Source organism: Hyla sarda, chromosome 9 (genome assembly GCF_029499605.1).
Source record: "Hyla sarda isolate aHylSar1 chromosome 9, aHylSar1.hap1, whole genome shotgun sequence".
NCBI lineage: Eukaryota > Metazoa > Chordata > Amphibia > Anura > Hylidae > Hyla > Hyla sarda.
This window is the reverse complement of record NC_079197.1, coordinates 130135083-130151746: the sequence shown is the minus strand read 5'-3', so window position 1 is coordinate 130151746 and position 16664 is coordinate 130135083. Positions and strand designations below refer to the sequence as shown.

Here is a 16664-nt window from a genome sequence, read left to right as displayed (position 1 = left end):
TTTCTTCGGCTCCCGTGCTCTCCAGGCCTGACCCTTCCAAACCCTTCCTATTGGAGGTTGATGCCTCCTCAGTAGGAGCTGGAGCTGTTCTTCTACAAAAAAATCCTTCCGGGCATGCTGTCACTTGTGGTTTTTTCTCTAGGACCTTCTCTCCAGCGGAGAGGAACTACTCCATCGGGGATCGAGAGCTTCTAGCCATTAAATTAGCACTTGAGGAATGGAGGCATCTGCTGGAGGGATCAAGATTTCCTGTTATTATCTACACCGACCACAAGAACCTCTCCTACCTCCAGTCGGCCCAACGGCTGAATCCTCGCCAGGCCCGGTGGTCTCTGTTCTTTGCCCGATTTAATTTTGAGATTCACTTTCGTCCTGCCGATAAGAACATTAGGGCCGATGCTCTCTCTCGTTCCTCGGATGCCTCAGAAGTTGATCTCCCTCCGCAACACATCATTCCACCTGACTGCCTGATCTCCACTTCTCCTGCCTCCATCAGGCAGACTCCTCCTGGAAAGACCTTTGTTTCTCCACGCCAACGCCTCGGAATCCTCAAATGGGGTCACTCCTCCCATCTCGCAGGTCATGCGGGCATCAAGAAATCTGTGCAACTCATCTCCCGCTTCTATTGGTGGCCGACTCTGGAGACGGATGTTGGGGACTTTGTGCGAGCCTGCACTATCTGTGCCCGGGATAAGACTCCTCGCCAGAAGCCCGCTGGTTTTCTTCATCCTCTGCCTGTCCCCGAACAGCCTTGGTCTCTGATTGGTATGGATTTTATTACTGATTTACCCCCTTCCCGTGGCAACACCGTTATTTGGGTGGTCGTTGATCGATTCTCCAAAATGGCACATTTCATCCCTCTTCCTGGTCTTCCTTCTGCGCCTCAGTTGGCTAAACAATTTTTTGTACACATTTTTCGTCTTCACGGGTTGCCTACGCAGATTGTCTCGGATAGAGGGGTCCAATTCGTGTCTAAATTCTGGAGGGCTCTCTGTAAACAACTCAAGATTAAATTAAATTTTTCCTCTGCATATCATCCCCAGTCCAATGGACAAGTAGAAAGAATTAACCAGATCCTGGGTGATTATTTGCGACATTTTGTTTCCTCCCGCCAGGATGACTGGGCAGATCTCCTTCCATGGGCCGAATTTTCGTATAACTTCAGGGTCTCTGAATCTTCCTCCAAATCCCCATTTTTCGTGGTGTACGGCCGTCACCCTCTTCCCCCCCTCCCTACCCCCTTGCCCTCTGGTCTGCCCGCTGTGGATGAAATTTCTCGTGACCTTTCCATTATATGGAGAGAGACCCAAAATTCTCTCTTACAGGCTTCTTCACGCATGAAGAGGTTCGCGGATAAGAAAAGAAGAGCTCCCCCCGTTTTTTCCCCTGGAGACAAGGTATGGCTCTCCGCTAAATATGTCCGCTTCCGTGTCCCTAGCTACAAGTTGGGACCACGCTATCTTGGTCCTTTCAAAATTTTGTGTCAAATTAATCCTGTCTCTTATAAACTTCTTCTTCCTCCTTCTCTTCGTATCCCTAATGCCTTTCACGTCTCTCTTCTCAAACCACTCATCCTCAACCGTTTTTCTCCCAAATCTGTTCCTCCCACTCCTGTTTCCGGCTCCTCGGACGTCTTCTCGGTCAAGGAAATTTTGGCTGCCAAAAAGGTCAGAGGGAAAAATTTTTTTTTAGTAGACTGGGAGGGTTGTGGTCCTGAAGAGAGATCCTGGGAACCTGAGGACAACATCCTTGACAAAAGTCTGCTCCTCAGGTTCTCAGGCTCCAAGAAGAGGGGGAGACCCAAGGGGGGGGGTACTGTTACGCCGAGCGCTCCGGGTCCCCGCTCCTCCCCGGAGCGCTCGCTTCACTCCCTCCGCTGCAGCGCTCCGGTCACGTCCTCTGACCCGGGGCGCTGCGATCCTGCTGCCAGCCGGGATGCGATTCGCGATGCGGGTAGCGCCCGCTCGCGATGCGCACCCCGGCTCCCCTACCTGACTCGCTCCCCGTCTGTTCTGTCCCGGCGCGCGCGGCCCCGCTCCCTAGGGCGCGCGCGCGCCGGGTCTCTGCGATTTAAAGGGCCACTGCGCCGCTGATTGGCGCAGTGGTTCCAATTAGGGTTTTCACCTGTGCACTTCCCTATATTACCTCACTTCCCTTGCACTCCCTTGCCGGATCTTGTTGCCTTAGTGCCAGTGAAAGCGTTCCTTGTGTGTTCCTTGCCTGTGTTTCCAGACCTTCTGCCGTTGCCCCTGACTACGATCCTTGCTGCCTGCCCCGACCTTCTGCTACGTCCGACCTTGCTTCTGCCTACTCCCTTGTACCGCGCCTATCTTCAGCAGCCAGAGAGGTGAGCCGTTGCTAGTGGATACGACCTGGTCACTACCGCCGCAGCAAGACCATCCCGCTTTGCGGCGGGCTCTGGTGAAAACCAGTAGTGGCTTAGAACCGGTCCACTAGCACGGTCCACGCCAATCCCTCTCTGGCACAGAGGGTCCACTACCTGCCAGCCGGCATCGTGACAGTGTTTCAAGGAGGAGGGAAAGACCCCAGAAGAGAGGGAGAGGTTAAAGATTTTAGTTAGGTGACAGCTGATAGCAGGAGAGAGAGACTGGATGAGGTGTGAAGGCATGGGGTCACTAGAGCAGGTAGTGGGGCGGGTGGAGGAGAGGAGCCTGGAAACCTCATCCTCCGTTACAGGCTCAAAAACTGAGAGTGATGAAGAGGAGACGTGGCTGGGAATTGGATCAGAACTTTTAGGGGACTTGGAGAGGATTTCTTCACGAATGTCATCGATTTTAGTTTTGAAGTATTTGGCCAGGTCTTCAGCACAGAGATCAGTGATTGGGGTCTGTACTGTAGGCCGAAGGAGAGAGTTGAACGTGTCAAAAAGGTGTTTTGGTATAATAAATGGTATAATAAATGGTATAATAAATGATTTTTATAAAGTACATATAACAAAAATAGTACCATACCTAACAGATTTATTTAATAATGTACTTAACTCAGGAGCTCTGGCCAAAGAAATGCTGGAGGCCACGATAATAACTATACCTAAGCCAGGGAAAACTGCAGAGGAACCATCCCAATTTAGACCAATCTCGTTAGTAAATAGCGACATTAACCCCTTCATGACCCAGCCCATTTTCACCTTCATGACCTGGGCATTTTTTGAAAATCTGACCACTGTCACTTTAAACATTAATAACTTTGGAATGCTTTTACTTATCATTCTGATTCCGAGATTGTTTTTTCGTGACATATTCTACTTTATTTTATCGGTAAAATTTCACTGATATTTGTATCCTTTCTTGGTAAAAAATCTAAAAATTTCATGAAAATTTTGAAAATTTAGCATTTTTCTAACTTTGAAAGTCTCTGCTTGAAAGGAAAATGGACATTCCAAATAAATTACATATTGATTCACATATACAATATGTCTACTTTGTGTTTGCATTAAAAAATTGACAAGTTTTTACTTTTGGAAGACATCAGAGGGCTTCAAAGTTCCGCAGCAATTTTCCAATTTTTCTCAAGATTTTCAAAATCTTAATTTTTCAGGGCCCAGTTCAGGTTGGAAGTGGATTTTAAGGATCTTCATATTAGAAATACCCCATAAATGACCCCATTATAAAAACTGCACCCCCCAAAGTATTCAAAATGACATTCAGTAAGTGTTTTAACCCTTTAGGTGTTTCACAGGAATAGCAGCAAAGTGAAGGAGAAAATTCTAAATCTTCATTTTTTACACTCGCATTTTCTTGTAGACCCAATTTTTTAATTTTTACAAGGGGTAAAAGGAGAGAAATCACCCTAAAATTTGTAACCCAATTTCTCTCGAGTAAGGAAATACCTCATATGCGTATGTAAAATGTTCGGTGGGCGCAGTAGAGGGCTCAGAAGGGAAGGAGCGACAATGGGATTTTGGAGAGTGAGTTTTTCTGAAAGGGTTTTTGGGGGGCATGTCCCATTTAGGAAGCCCCTATGGTGCCAGAACAGTGGACCCCCCCACATGTGACCCCATTTTGGAAACTATACCCCTCATGAAATGTAATAAGGGGTGCAGTGAGCATTTACACCCCACTGGCGTTTGACAGATATTTGAAACGGTGGACTGTGCAAATCAAAAATTTTATTTTTCATTTTCACAGACCACTGTTCCAAAAATCTGTCATACACCAGTGGGGTGTAAATGCTCACTGCACCCCTTATTACATTCCGTGAGGGGTGTAGTTTCCAAAATGGGGTCACATATGGATATTTATTGTTTTGCGTTTGTCAGAACTGCTGTAACAATCAGCCACCCCTGTGCAAATCGCCTCAAATGTACATGGTGCACTCTCCCTTCTGGGCCTTGTTGTGCGCCCCCAGAGCACTTTGCGCCCACATATGGGGTATCTCCGTACTCAGGAGAAATTGCGTTACAAATTTAGAGGGTCTTTTTTCCCTTTTACCTCTTGTGAAAATGAAAAGTATAGGGCAACACCAGCATGTCAGTGTAAAAAATTTATTTTTTTACACTAACATGCTGGTGTAGACCCCAACTTCACCTTTTCATAAGGGGTTAAAGAAGTAAAAGCCCCCCAAAATTTGTAAGGCAATTTCTCCCGAGTACGGCGATACCCCATATGTGTCCCAAAACTGTTGCCCTGAAATACGACAGGGCTCCAAAGTGAGAGAGCGCCATGCGCATTTGAGGCCTGAATTAGGGATTTGCATAGGGGTGGACATAGGGGTATTCTACGCCAGTGATTCTCAAACAGGGTGCCTCCAGCTGTTACAAAACTCCCAGCATGCCTGGACAGTCAATGGCTGTCCGGCAATACTGGGAGTTATTATTTTGCAACAGCTGGAGGCTCCGTTTTGGAAACAGTAGCGTACCAGACGTTTTTCATTTTTTGGGGGGAGGGGGGCTGTGTAGGGGTATGTGTATATGTAGTGTTTTTTACTTTTTATTTTAGGTTAGTGTCAGTGTAGTGTAGTGTTTTTAGGGTACAGTCACATGGGCAGAGGTTCACAGCAAGTTTGCCGCTGGAAGTTTGAGCTGCAGCGCAAAATTTGCGCCATCTCAAACTTGCAGCACTCACTGTAAACCTCCGCCCATGTGAGTGTACCCTGTACATTCACATTGGGGGGAGGGGGCAAACATCCAGCTGTTGCAAACTCCGAGCATGCCCTTTGGCTGTCCGTGCATGCTGGGAGTTGTAGTTTTGCAACAGCTGGAGGAACACTGGTTTGGAAACACTAAGTTAAGTAATAAACTTTCAAGTGTTTTGCAACCAAACTTAGTGTTTCCAAACCAGTGTGCCTCCAGCTGTTGCAAAACTACAACTCCCAGCATGCATGGTCTGTCAGTGCATGCTGGGAGTTATAGTTTTGCAACAATTGCAACAGCTGGAGGCACTGAGGTAGGAAACGGACAATGTTTCCCAACTAGTGTGCCTCCAGATGTTGCAAAACTACAACTCCCAGCATGCCCAGACTGCCAAGGCATGCTGGAAGTTGTAGTTCGGCAATATCTGAAGGATCAGATGTTGCTGAACTACAACTTCCAGCATGCCTGGGCAGTCTGGGCATGCTGGGAGTTGTAGTTTTGCAACATCTGGAGGTCCACAGTTTGGAGACCACTGTATAATGGTCTCCAATCTGTGCTCTTCCAGATGTTAGAGAACTACAACTCCCAGCATGCCTGGACAGACTGAGCATGCTGAGATTTGTAGTTTTGCAACATCTGGAAGAGCACAGATTGGAGACCATTATACAGTGGTCTCCAAACTGTGGACCTCCAGATGTTGCAAAACTACAACTCCCAGCATGCCCAGAAAGCCAAAGGCTGTCTGGGCATGCTGGGAGTTGCAGTTTTGAAACTCTCAGAGGCAGCAGTGAGATCGCTTTACGGCGATCTCACTGCTGCCAATGAAGATGCTGCACTGCTGCCGGAAACTCACCTCCGGGACGCAGCGCAGCCAGGACCGCATGGAGGACGCCGGGACCGCACGGAGGACGCCGGGACCGCTCGGGACTCCGCTCCGACGGGTAAGTGACGCCGGGGGACGGGACAGGGACACTTAGCAGAGCGGTGTGTGTCCCGATCCCTGTGATCGGGACTTACACACCGCGCTGCTAAGTATTTTCATAGCGAAACGCTGCTATCAGCTAGTCAGATTTGACCAGCTGATAGCAGCGATCGCTGGGGGGGGTGGGGGACGAAACCCCCCGTGGTCGCACGGTAAGATGGCTGGCTATCAGTGATAGCCACCATCTTTCCGGGCGCTGCGGGATGCCGCGAGTAGCGGCAGTAATGTCCATGACGTACCTGTATGTCATGGGTCGGGAACACCTTGCCACCCATGACGTACAGGTATGTCATAGGTCGGGAAGGGGTTAAAATATATGCAAAAATTTTAGCGACGAGATTAAATAGAGTTTTGTCAAAACTAATAGATCCTGACCAGGTAGGTTTCGTCCACGGACGTCAATCCCTGGACGGAACAAGGCGCTTTCTAAATATCATATGATCCAACTGCGGACCAATATATGGAGGGTTATTTAAACCAATTCACCAAAAGATCACCGAAGTGATCCACTAATTCCCTATATTTCCCATATATTTGTAAAAGGTATAATCTTTATTAATTTCAAAACACCAACAAAAAAGGAGTTAAAATTTGCAGTGTATCTCTCCTCCTGTATTATTAGTAATTATCTGTGCCAGCCAGGCATCATCTATTATCTACCTGTGTGTACCTGCAGTGTACACACGGTTGGTGGAGGAGTCCGCACTGTATATTAAAAAACCTATCCTATGCCCCCCTCGACATGTTTCGCCGCAAGACGCGGCTTTGTCAAGAGGTTTTAGGGCACTGAATGAAAAAGCGCCAAAACAGGGGTTAAATAACCTCCTATTGTGACATCATGGTGGGATGATATTCACTTCTGATTGGTGGGACGCCATCCCATCCAATCATCCTCTATTTAATTTGATGGACATTTCCATGCACCTATTGCTGCTCTCATAGTTCAACCAATCCGCATGGTTGTTTATTGATTGCCTCGGTAATGCATCACATGATTATTGCGTCATAATCTCAGAGCCGATATTCACATCCGCCTCCTGCGCTATGACCCCTGCGCGAGCTGTTGTACCAGCGCCGATATTCACATCCGCTTCCTGCGCCGTGACCCCTGCGCGAGCTCTTACACCAGCGAGCGTACCTTGCTGCCGGAGCTGCGCAGTTCTGTATGCGCGGGGACTTAGTCTCCACGGGCATTTCCAAATAGATATAATAGTCAGTCACTATGTAGTTTCATATGCGCCAGAATTTTTTCTATATAAGGGTTGCGTGATGTAATCTGCGCAATTACTTGGTCTTCCGTAGTGCTCCATGTTAACAGGGATAAGATCCAATAAAATGCATTATTGCTCTATATGATATTCTATATTATTCTATGTTGTATATTATTATCACCATAGAAGTAGTTAATTATTTAGTGATAATTTAAAGGCAGCGTATTGGTCCATCATGGTTTGTCCATCTACAATTCCCTCCATGATGTCACTTCGGCAGGGTGTTTAATAATTATGTTGATAATTGTACATGATGTTTATACATTATGGCAGCTATTCTAAATGAACGCTGAGAAGGTAAATCCCTCATTGAGTCCATTAGGGCTCAGGCTTTTGAGTCGCTGTATCCATCTTGCTTCTTCACGGAGTAATTTCTTATCTAAATTACCTCTTCTGGGGCCCAATGTCATCTTAATTAGTCCCCAAAATTTAAGGGTTTGTATATCACCTCTATGAAAATTTCTAACATGTCTCGCCAGTGGGGTATCAGTCCCAGTGCGGATAGTGCTGAGATGTTGAGATATCCGTCTTCTCAGTTGCTGTGTGGTTTTGCCCACATATAGCTTACCACATGCGCACTGGGCTATATATATTACTCCAGAAGTCTGGCAGTTGATAAAATCCCTAATAACATATTTCTTATTATCAATTGGGTTAACAAATTCTTTCATCCTAGGCAGGAATCCACAAAAGGTACACTTTCCACAAGGATGAGACCCTTTTATTGTAGACTTGAGCCATGTTCTTTCAGTTTTTTCAGTATAGAGGCTATGAACCAGATGTTCTCTGATGTTTTTCCCTCTCCTATATGTGATCGAAGGAAAAGGGGGGATGACATCTCTCAGATCATTGTCTGCCTGTAGAATAGGCCAAAATTGACGTAGAATATTCATTACCTGACGACTATTTTCGTCAAAGGTGCCAATACATCGTACCGTCTTAGTTATTGTTCCCGTTGTTTGTTTACTTTTCAATAGTTCCTGTCTTGGGGTATCACGAGCCCTAGCGAAAGCTCTATGAAGAACCTTCTTAGGATACCCCCTACTGATAAATCTGTTGTATAGAGTCCTGCATTCCCGTAGGAATGCTTCATCTGTGGAGCTGTTTCTCTTGGCACGCAGGTATTGTCCCACGGGGATGCCTCTCTTGAGGGGGGCAGGATGATGACTGCCCCACTCAAGAAAGCTATTGGTAGACGTAGGTTTTCTATATATGCACGTTTGGACGCTGCCATTGGGCTGCAGAGAAATCTGTAGGTCAAGAAAGTTGATGGTGGTCTGGTGAATTTCTGAGGTAAAAAACATCCCTATTGTATTGTTATTAAGTGTGGTGACAAATTGCTGAAATAGTGCTTCTGTGCCGTCCCAAAATAATAAAACATCATCAATAAATCGTGCCCAAAATAAGATGTGCGGAGTATACTGGAGATGGGTGTCTGTGAATACAATAGTGTCTTCCCACCACCCTAAAAAAAGATTTGCAAAATTAGGTGCACATGCCGTGCCCATGGCTGTGCCTTTGTGCTGTAAATAAAAGTGACCATCAAAAATGAAATAATTGTGTATAAGTAAAAAGTGAAGAAGTGACAAAATAAATTGATTGTGCTCAATAAATTGTGTTCCTCTCGTGTTCAAAAAGTATTCGACCGCCTTTAGGCCCAATTCATGTTTTATGTTAGTATACAATGCCTCAACATCGAGACTCGCCACATATATATTTGGTGGAAAAGAGATTTCCTGCAGTCTAGATACAGCGTCCCCTGTATCCCTAACATAAGACGGTAGGGCTTGGACAAATGGAGTTAACATCTGGTTCACATATTGGCTAATTCCCTCCGTGAGATTTTCATTTCCCGATACGATTGGACGTCCTGGGACGTGAAGAAGCAAGATGGATACAGCGACTCAAAAGCCTGAGCCCTAATGGACTCAATGAGGGATTTACCTTCTCAGCGTTCATTTAGAATAGCTGCCATAATGTATAAACATCATGTACAATTATCAACATAATTATTAAACACCCTGCCGAAGTGACATCATGGAGGGAATTGTAGATGGACAAACCATGATGGACCAATACGCTGCCTTTAAATTATCACTAAATAATTAACTACTTCTATGGTGATAATAATATACAACATAGAATAATATAGAATATCATATAGAGCAATAATGCATTTTATTGGATCTTATCCCTGTTAACATGGAGCACTACGGAAGACCAAGTAATTGCGCAGATTACATCACGCAACCCTTATATAGAAAAAATTCTGGCGCATATGAAACTACATAGTGACTGACTATTATATCTATTTGGAAATGCCCGTGGAGACTAAGTCCCCGCGCATACAGAACTGCGCAGCTCCGACAGCAAGGTACGCTCGCTGGTGTAAGAGCTCGCGCAGGGGTCACGGCGCAGGAAGCGGATGTGAATATCGGCGCTGGTACAACAGCTCGCGCAGGGGTCATAGCGCAGGAGGCGGATGTGAATATCGGCTCTGAGATTATGACGCAATAATCATGTGATGCATTACCGAGGCAACCAATAAACAACCATGCGGATTGGTTGAACTATGAGAGCAGCAATAGGTGCATGGAAATGTCCATCAAATTAAATAGAGGATGATTGGATGGGATGGCGTCCCACCAATCAGAAGTGAATATCATCCCACCATGATGTCACAATAGGAGGTTATTTAACCCCTGTTTTGGCGCTTTTTCATTCAGTGCCCTAAAACCTCTTGACAAAGCCGCGTCTTGCGGCGAAACATGTCGAGGGGGGCATAGGATAGGTTTTTTAATATACAGTGCGGACTCCTCCACCAACCGTGTGTACACTGCAGGTACACACAGGTAGATAATAGATGATGCCTGGCTGGCACAGATAATTACTAATAATACAGGAGGAGAGATACACTGCAAATTTTAACTCCTTTTTTGTTGGTGTTTTGAAATTAATAAAGATTATACCTTTTACAAATATATGGGAAATATAGGGAATTAGTGGATCACTTCGGTGATCTATTCTAAATATCATATCACGCGCAGTGGCCGATCGGAAGCCTTCTCTGCTAATATCTTTAGATGCAGAGAAGGCTTTCGATCGAGTCCATTGGGGCTATTTAGAGCAAGTCTTAGAAAATTTCAAAATCCCCCAAAAACTAATTGCAGCAATTATGGCACTATATTATAAACCATCAGCAAGGGTGTGTATTGAAGGCCAGAAATCAGAATTAATAAATATCTCAAATGGCACCCGGTAGGGGTGTCCCCTCTCGCCTATTTTGTTCGTAATGCTGATTGAACCTCTGGCTCAGAGGATAAGAATGTCTCAAGAGATTAGAGGAGTAGAAATAGGCGCTAAAACGCATAAGATAGGTCTTTTTGCGGATGATATTTTATTGGCCATACCACATCCTTATCAGTCTATTCCCCCTTTGTTATGTATTTTGGATCAGTTTTCAGAAATAAGCTATTACAAATTGAATATGCAGAAATCATTAGTGTTACCGTTGGTATTAGACACCCAGACAAAAATGGATTTGATGGAGAAGTTCCCTTTTAAATGGACAGAGAATTATTTCACGTATTTGGGAATAGCCCTAAGCCCCTCCCCAAGGAAATCATTATTAATGAATATAGAATTATTAACTAATAAACTGCAGGCGGATATTAAGAGATTTGCTAAACTTCCAATTTCCTGAATAGGGAGGATCGCGGTGATAAAAATGATTTTACTACCTAAAATACTGTTTGTATTTAGTAATCTCCCAATAAAGTTTCCAATACTTATTATAAAAAAATTACAAAATATTCTACTAAAGTATATATGGAAAAATAGAATAACAAGAGTCACAGCACGACTATTGTATAAAGAGGTTAAAGAGGGAGGAGTAGGGTGTCCGGACTTATTGAATTATTATAGAGCAGTCCATTTAACTCAACTGCAGAGGTGGTGGAGCCCTGATGAATCAACTAAATGGATAAGTATAGAAGCGGAGTTAATGAAAACAAGATCACTAAAAAATGCCTTATGTAGAATAGCACTGACGAATCGCTCCTTACATACAGAAAGCCCAACGTCCATAGTAAGTATGGAGGTTTGGAGGCTCGCCATATCTAAACATCTTATAAAAGGTATAAATCCCCAAGATATTAACATAAACGTAATTCAGGAGTTCGTACCGGCCACTGATTTTTCACAGTGGCAGAGGAAAGGAATTACAGATTTGAATCAAATAAGTAGTGATGGTTCTCTACTACCCTTTGAACGGATATGTGAAAAATTTCAACTACCGCCAAAAGAGTTTTTTAAGTATTTACAGTTACGCCATTTTTTAAGTTTGATAAAAACTAAACCACAGGGAATGCCCACAATGTTTGGAAATTACTTTAAGTCAGCTAAAAGCGGCAGAGGTGCAATTTCTATGGCATATAAAGCGTGGCGTGGTTTAGCTCAAGAAGTAAAAGCAGATTTTCAGATAAAATGGGAAAACGAGTTAAGAATACAATTAACCCCAGAAAGTTGGTCTAAAATATTCATAATGCCGACACAATTATCCCACTGCGCCTCTCATCTCGAAAATTCCAGAAAGCTTTTATACCGATGGCACCGTACACCGCGGCTGATAGCAAGGATGTACCCTAATGAAAACATCTCGCCTCTATGCTGGAGGTGTGGGTCGGAGGAGGGTACATTTCTGCATATGTGGTGGTTTTGTGCTCAGATACAGCCGATTTGGAAAAAAGTTAAAACATTTTTGAGAATATTATTGGAGAAAGATATAAAATGGGATTTAAAAGTTGCCCTTTTAAACATCGGTTTAGAGTCATTAGTATATAGGGATAGAGTGTTAGCTTTTATTTTGTTATCAGTGGTACGAACAGAAATAGCAAAAAATTGGAAAAGAGCTCAAGTGCCAACCTTAGCAATAGTAATGAGTTTTGTCAGTCAGGCATGTACACTGGAGAGGCTTAGATTAGATAAAATAGAAAACATACCTTTATATGACAAACAGTGCAGTATGTGGGATCATTGGATAAAAAGAATACAAGAAGTGAGCATAACTGGATTATAGTAGTTGAGAAAGTAAAAGTTAAGGAAAGGTGGGAATGTTACTACTTTATTTATTTTTTCAATAAGTTCTGGCTGGAGAATTAAGCTATGAAAAGATAAGGGATAGGAAGGTGAATATAAGGTAGATAGTTGAGGAATATGAAGGTGATCATAGCACATGTTTTAAGGTATCTATGAATGAATGTGGAATACCTAGCTCACCCATGTTATTCGTTTACTGTTAGTTAAAAAATGCTTAAGTTTTTGTCTTTATGTGGGTTGGATTGTACCATAACAGACGAATATGAGTTACGGTTGTTTGGTTGTTTTAAGATGTAATGTCTTTTAAAATACAATAAAAAGGAAGAAAAAAAAAAAGGCGTTTTGGGTTGTTAGACAGAGAGGAGAGGAGGGAGGTAAAATATGTTTGTTTTGCGAGATGAAGAGCGGAGTAATAGGATTTAAGCATGAATTTATAGTGCAGATAGTCTGAAGAAGTCTTAGTTTTCCTCCACAGACGTTCAGCACACCTAGAGCATCACCTGAGAAAGCGGGTTGTTAGCGTGTGCCAGGGTTGCTGCCGTCTGTGTCGGGAGGTTCATGTTTTAGAGGGTGCCATTTGATCCAGGGTAGACTTTAGGGTGTCATGGTAATGTTTGGCTGCTAGATTAGGGCAGGAGAGAGAAGAGATTGGTGATAGTGAAGATTGTAGAATGTCTATAAATTGACTAGTGTTTATGGCACACAGGTTTCTGTAAGTGCACAAGGTTGGAGTGTCCGGAAGAGGATAGGAGTTACTGATAGAGAAAGAGAGAAGGTTGTGGTCAGAGAGCTCAATAGGAGAATTAGTGAATTTAGAGACAGAGCAAAGTCTAGAGAAGATCAAGTCCAGTGTATTCCCATCTTTGTGTGTGGGAGAGTCAGTAAGCTGTGAAAGGGCAAAGGAGGAGGTTAGAGACAGAAGCCGAGAGGCAGAAGAGGAGATTGAGGTATCAATGGGAATATTAAAATCACCCATGATGAGTGTAGGTGTTTCTGGGGAAAGAAAGTGAGGGAGCCAGGTGGCAAAATGATCCAGGAACATTTGGGGAGAACCAGGAGGACGATAGATGACCGCCATTCTGAGAGACAATGGGCGGAAGAGCCTGAGAGTGTGGACCTCAAAAGAGGGAAACGTGAGTGAGGGTAATGGGGGGATGACTTGAAAAGTGCATTGTGGGGCTAGAAGCACCCCAACTCCTCTACCATGCCTGGTGTCAGATCTAGGGGTATGGGAAAAGTAAAGGTCACCATAAGATAAAGCAGCGAGAGAAGCAGTGTCAGAAGGTTGTATCCATGTTTCTGTGAGAGCCAGCAGATTAAGAGAATTAGTGAGAAATAAGTCATGAATCTGGGTGAGCTTATTGCACACAGATCGAGAGTTTAGGAGAGCGCAGTTAAAGTTTGTAGTGGTTCCGCAAGAGGCAGGTAGTGTAGAGCAAATATTCGTGAAAGGTGGGCCAGGGTTAGGAGCAATGTCCCCAGCAGCTAAAAGCAGAAGAAAGAAGAGGGAGAGCAGATGGCTGGGTGAAGTGATGAAGCGACTTCTGTGCTGTACCATGGAATGAGGTGACTTTGGGTGGTTTATGATTGTGAGCAGTGCATGCGAGCAATACATAGGTGAGGGAAGGAGGCATGGACAGATGTATATAGAGTCCACCAGAGAAATTGGTGGGGGATATAAGAGAAAATGTATCGCAATGATGTAAGTCATAAGTGAGTGCATGTTTTTGTTTTTTGTTTTTTCTGAAAAAGAGTGACTTACTTTTGTAGTTATAATGTTGAGTTAGTTCCCTTTTGTTCCCTTCTGGTTCAATTCTGGTATAATTCTTGATGTCACACTTAAGAAGCACTTTAGATAACAGACCTATAGCCTCTGATATATAGTGCTAGGGTAAGCCAGAGAATTGGCAGAGGAGTGCAATCAGGTGTGAAACAGGGTGGGGAGCAATAAAGTTTGGGGAATAAAGTTAAGAAAAATTAACAGTTTGGGATCACTCAGGGGAAATAAATTGTGATCAAACAAAATAGAAACACTAGCCAGATAACAGTAATAAATATACATGACAATGCAATGATGGGGGAATGGGAGTACACAATCACAAGATGAGTGACATACCAGGTTGATTATTTAAATACAGCTAAACAGATATGCAGTGGTGAGAACAAATGATGGTGGTAGTTGTTCAAGAAATGAATGATGTATGCACAGTGACTCGTAGGCCCGTGTGGCTGCTCTGAGCGGTGCACTGCCGCTGTGAGCAGCACATAGGGGGGAACAGCTGGAGGCACAATTTAGGGTCGGTCATAGGCAAATCTGCAGAGTAAAATACGCTGCAGATCCGTTCTGTGTGACCCTACCCTTAAGCTGACAATACACAGTACACTATAGTGACCTGATAAAAGGAAGTACAGGGAACTATGGGGCACTTCTAATCTTCAAAGATTTCCATTGTGTTGAAAAGTCTTAATACAATTCTGCTCCTTTTGTCATTATAATATAAACACAAGAGCACGTAGGAATGGGGTAAGGAAAGGCGTAAGTTAACTTCTATACCAAACCCGAGTCTCATAGAGAGACTGACTCTCTCTGGGATCACAGGGTATAAAACCTCTTATCTTTGAACCTCTCTACTAGTGTATATTGTAAAACATTACATATATTGATATGCATTTGAATTGGTTCCACAAATAGTTAAAACCACAGATCACAGTCCACTGATCAACATCACTTGCTCTCAGTTGAGAATGTGTGACCACCTTTTATGTCAGCTTTTATCAGCACCTCTTTTGTGATTCCTACATTCTATTATAAAACACTCTGTCTTGCCCAGTGGGTATCAAGAGGCTGATGTTCTATTATCAAGATTTATTCATGTTTGTCTTTGTTTGCAGATATGAATCTTGAATGCAGTTTAACAGATGATTATTGCAAGAATCATTTTCTCGTTGGTCTCTTGTTGAGCGAAGTATTACTGGCCATACAGGAGAATTGTGACATCAGATTTGCTGCCATCTCTACTTTAAAACACCTTCTAATAAAACATGCATTTGACAATCGGTATCAGCATAAGGTAATCACTTTTCAGATGAGATAATAGACAGAGAATTCTCATATAGGCACTGGACGATTATTTGAAAAATGCCTTGCCAAGGTAGATTCTTTTCTTTAATAGTGTTAGACATTAGGGAATTTTTCATAATATTAACAATCAAGGGTAGGGTCACACGTAACGGATCCGCAGTGTACTTTACACTGCGGATCCCTCTGTGACCTGACCCATAGTGTGCCTCCAGCTGTTGCCACCTCTCGCCCCCTGGCCTGCTCGCAGCTGCAATCCACTACTCCGAGCAGCCACACAGGGGCCTGTGAGTAGCTGAGTGCACTGCAGTGTACTCAGACATCCGGGAGCAGCCGCAATGTCTGAGTACACTACACATGTGCACAGTGACTCGCAGGCCCCTGTGTGGCTGCACGGAGCGGCGGATTGCGGCTGCGAGCAGGCCAGAAGGTGGGGTGGGGAGTGGCAACAGCTGGAGGCACATTATGGGTCGGGTCACCGATGGATCCACAGCATAAAATATGCTGCGGATCCGTTACATGTGACCCTACTCTAAAGGGGAATCTGTTACTCATAGTGTAAGTAATACCAGTGCCGGGTAGGGGTTAAAAACACCTTCATAGACATACCTTTAGATCTGCAAGCTTCTGCTTGTCAGCTGGGTAGTTTGTGTCTTTTTCAAATATTTAACTTGAGCAACAACTGCCCAGAAGGTGGGGCCGATTGCCCAAAGTGCCATTATTTCCATCCCCTATTGTTGTTTGCCTCTTACTCCTGCACTTTTTTTTTTAACAGCCTCTATACTTTCATTGCTCTCCCTTTCTCATTTTTAGGGTACGTTTCCAGCTGGCGTATTTTGCTGAGTATTTGCTGCTGCGTATATTCTAACCCATTGACTTCAATGGGAAATAAAATACGCCGCAGCAAATACGCAGCAAAATACCCCAGGTGGGAAGGCACCCTTAGGGTGCCTTCCCACCTGGCGAATATGCAGCGTATTTCATGCTGTGCAAAATTTACAGCAGCAGCGGTAAATATGCGGAGTATTTCGTGCTCACTATACACACAGGGCTTTCCGGTGGCAGCCCTATGTGTGCAGTGAGTTTTGGAGACTGAGATGCGCATCACAGTCATTCCAGCACACGACCCAGCCTCCAAAACTT

General features: G+C 44.1%; 1 protein-coding gene across 2 annotated transcripts in view; it reads left to right on the top strand.

Moving 5' to 3' along the window:
* Positions 1-16664, top strand: part of DOCK11 (dedicator of cytokinesis 11) — a 428541-nt gene that overhangs the window by 228363 nt on the left and 183514 nt on the right. For both annotated transcript variants that reach the window (XM_056539360.1, XM_056539359.1), the window contains exon 31: positions 15335-15513. In XM_056539360.1, the coding sequence (XP_056395335.1) occupies positions 15335-15513 (179 nt within the window). The remainder of the gene's footprint in view (positions 1-15334; positions 15514-16664) is intronic.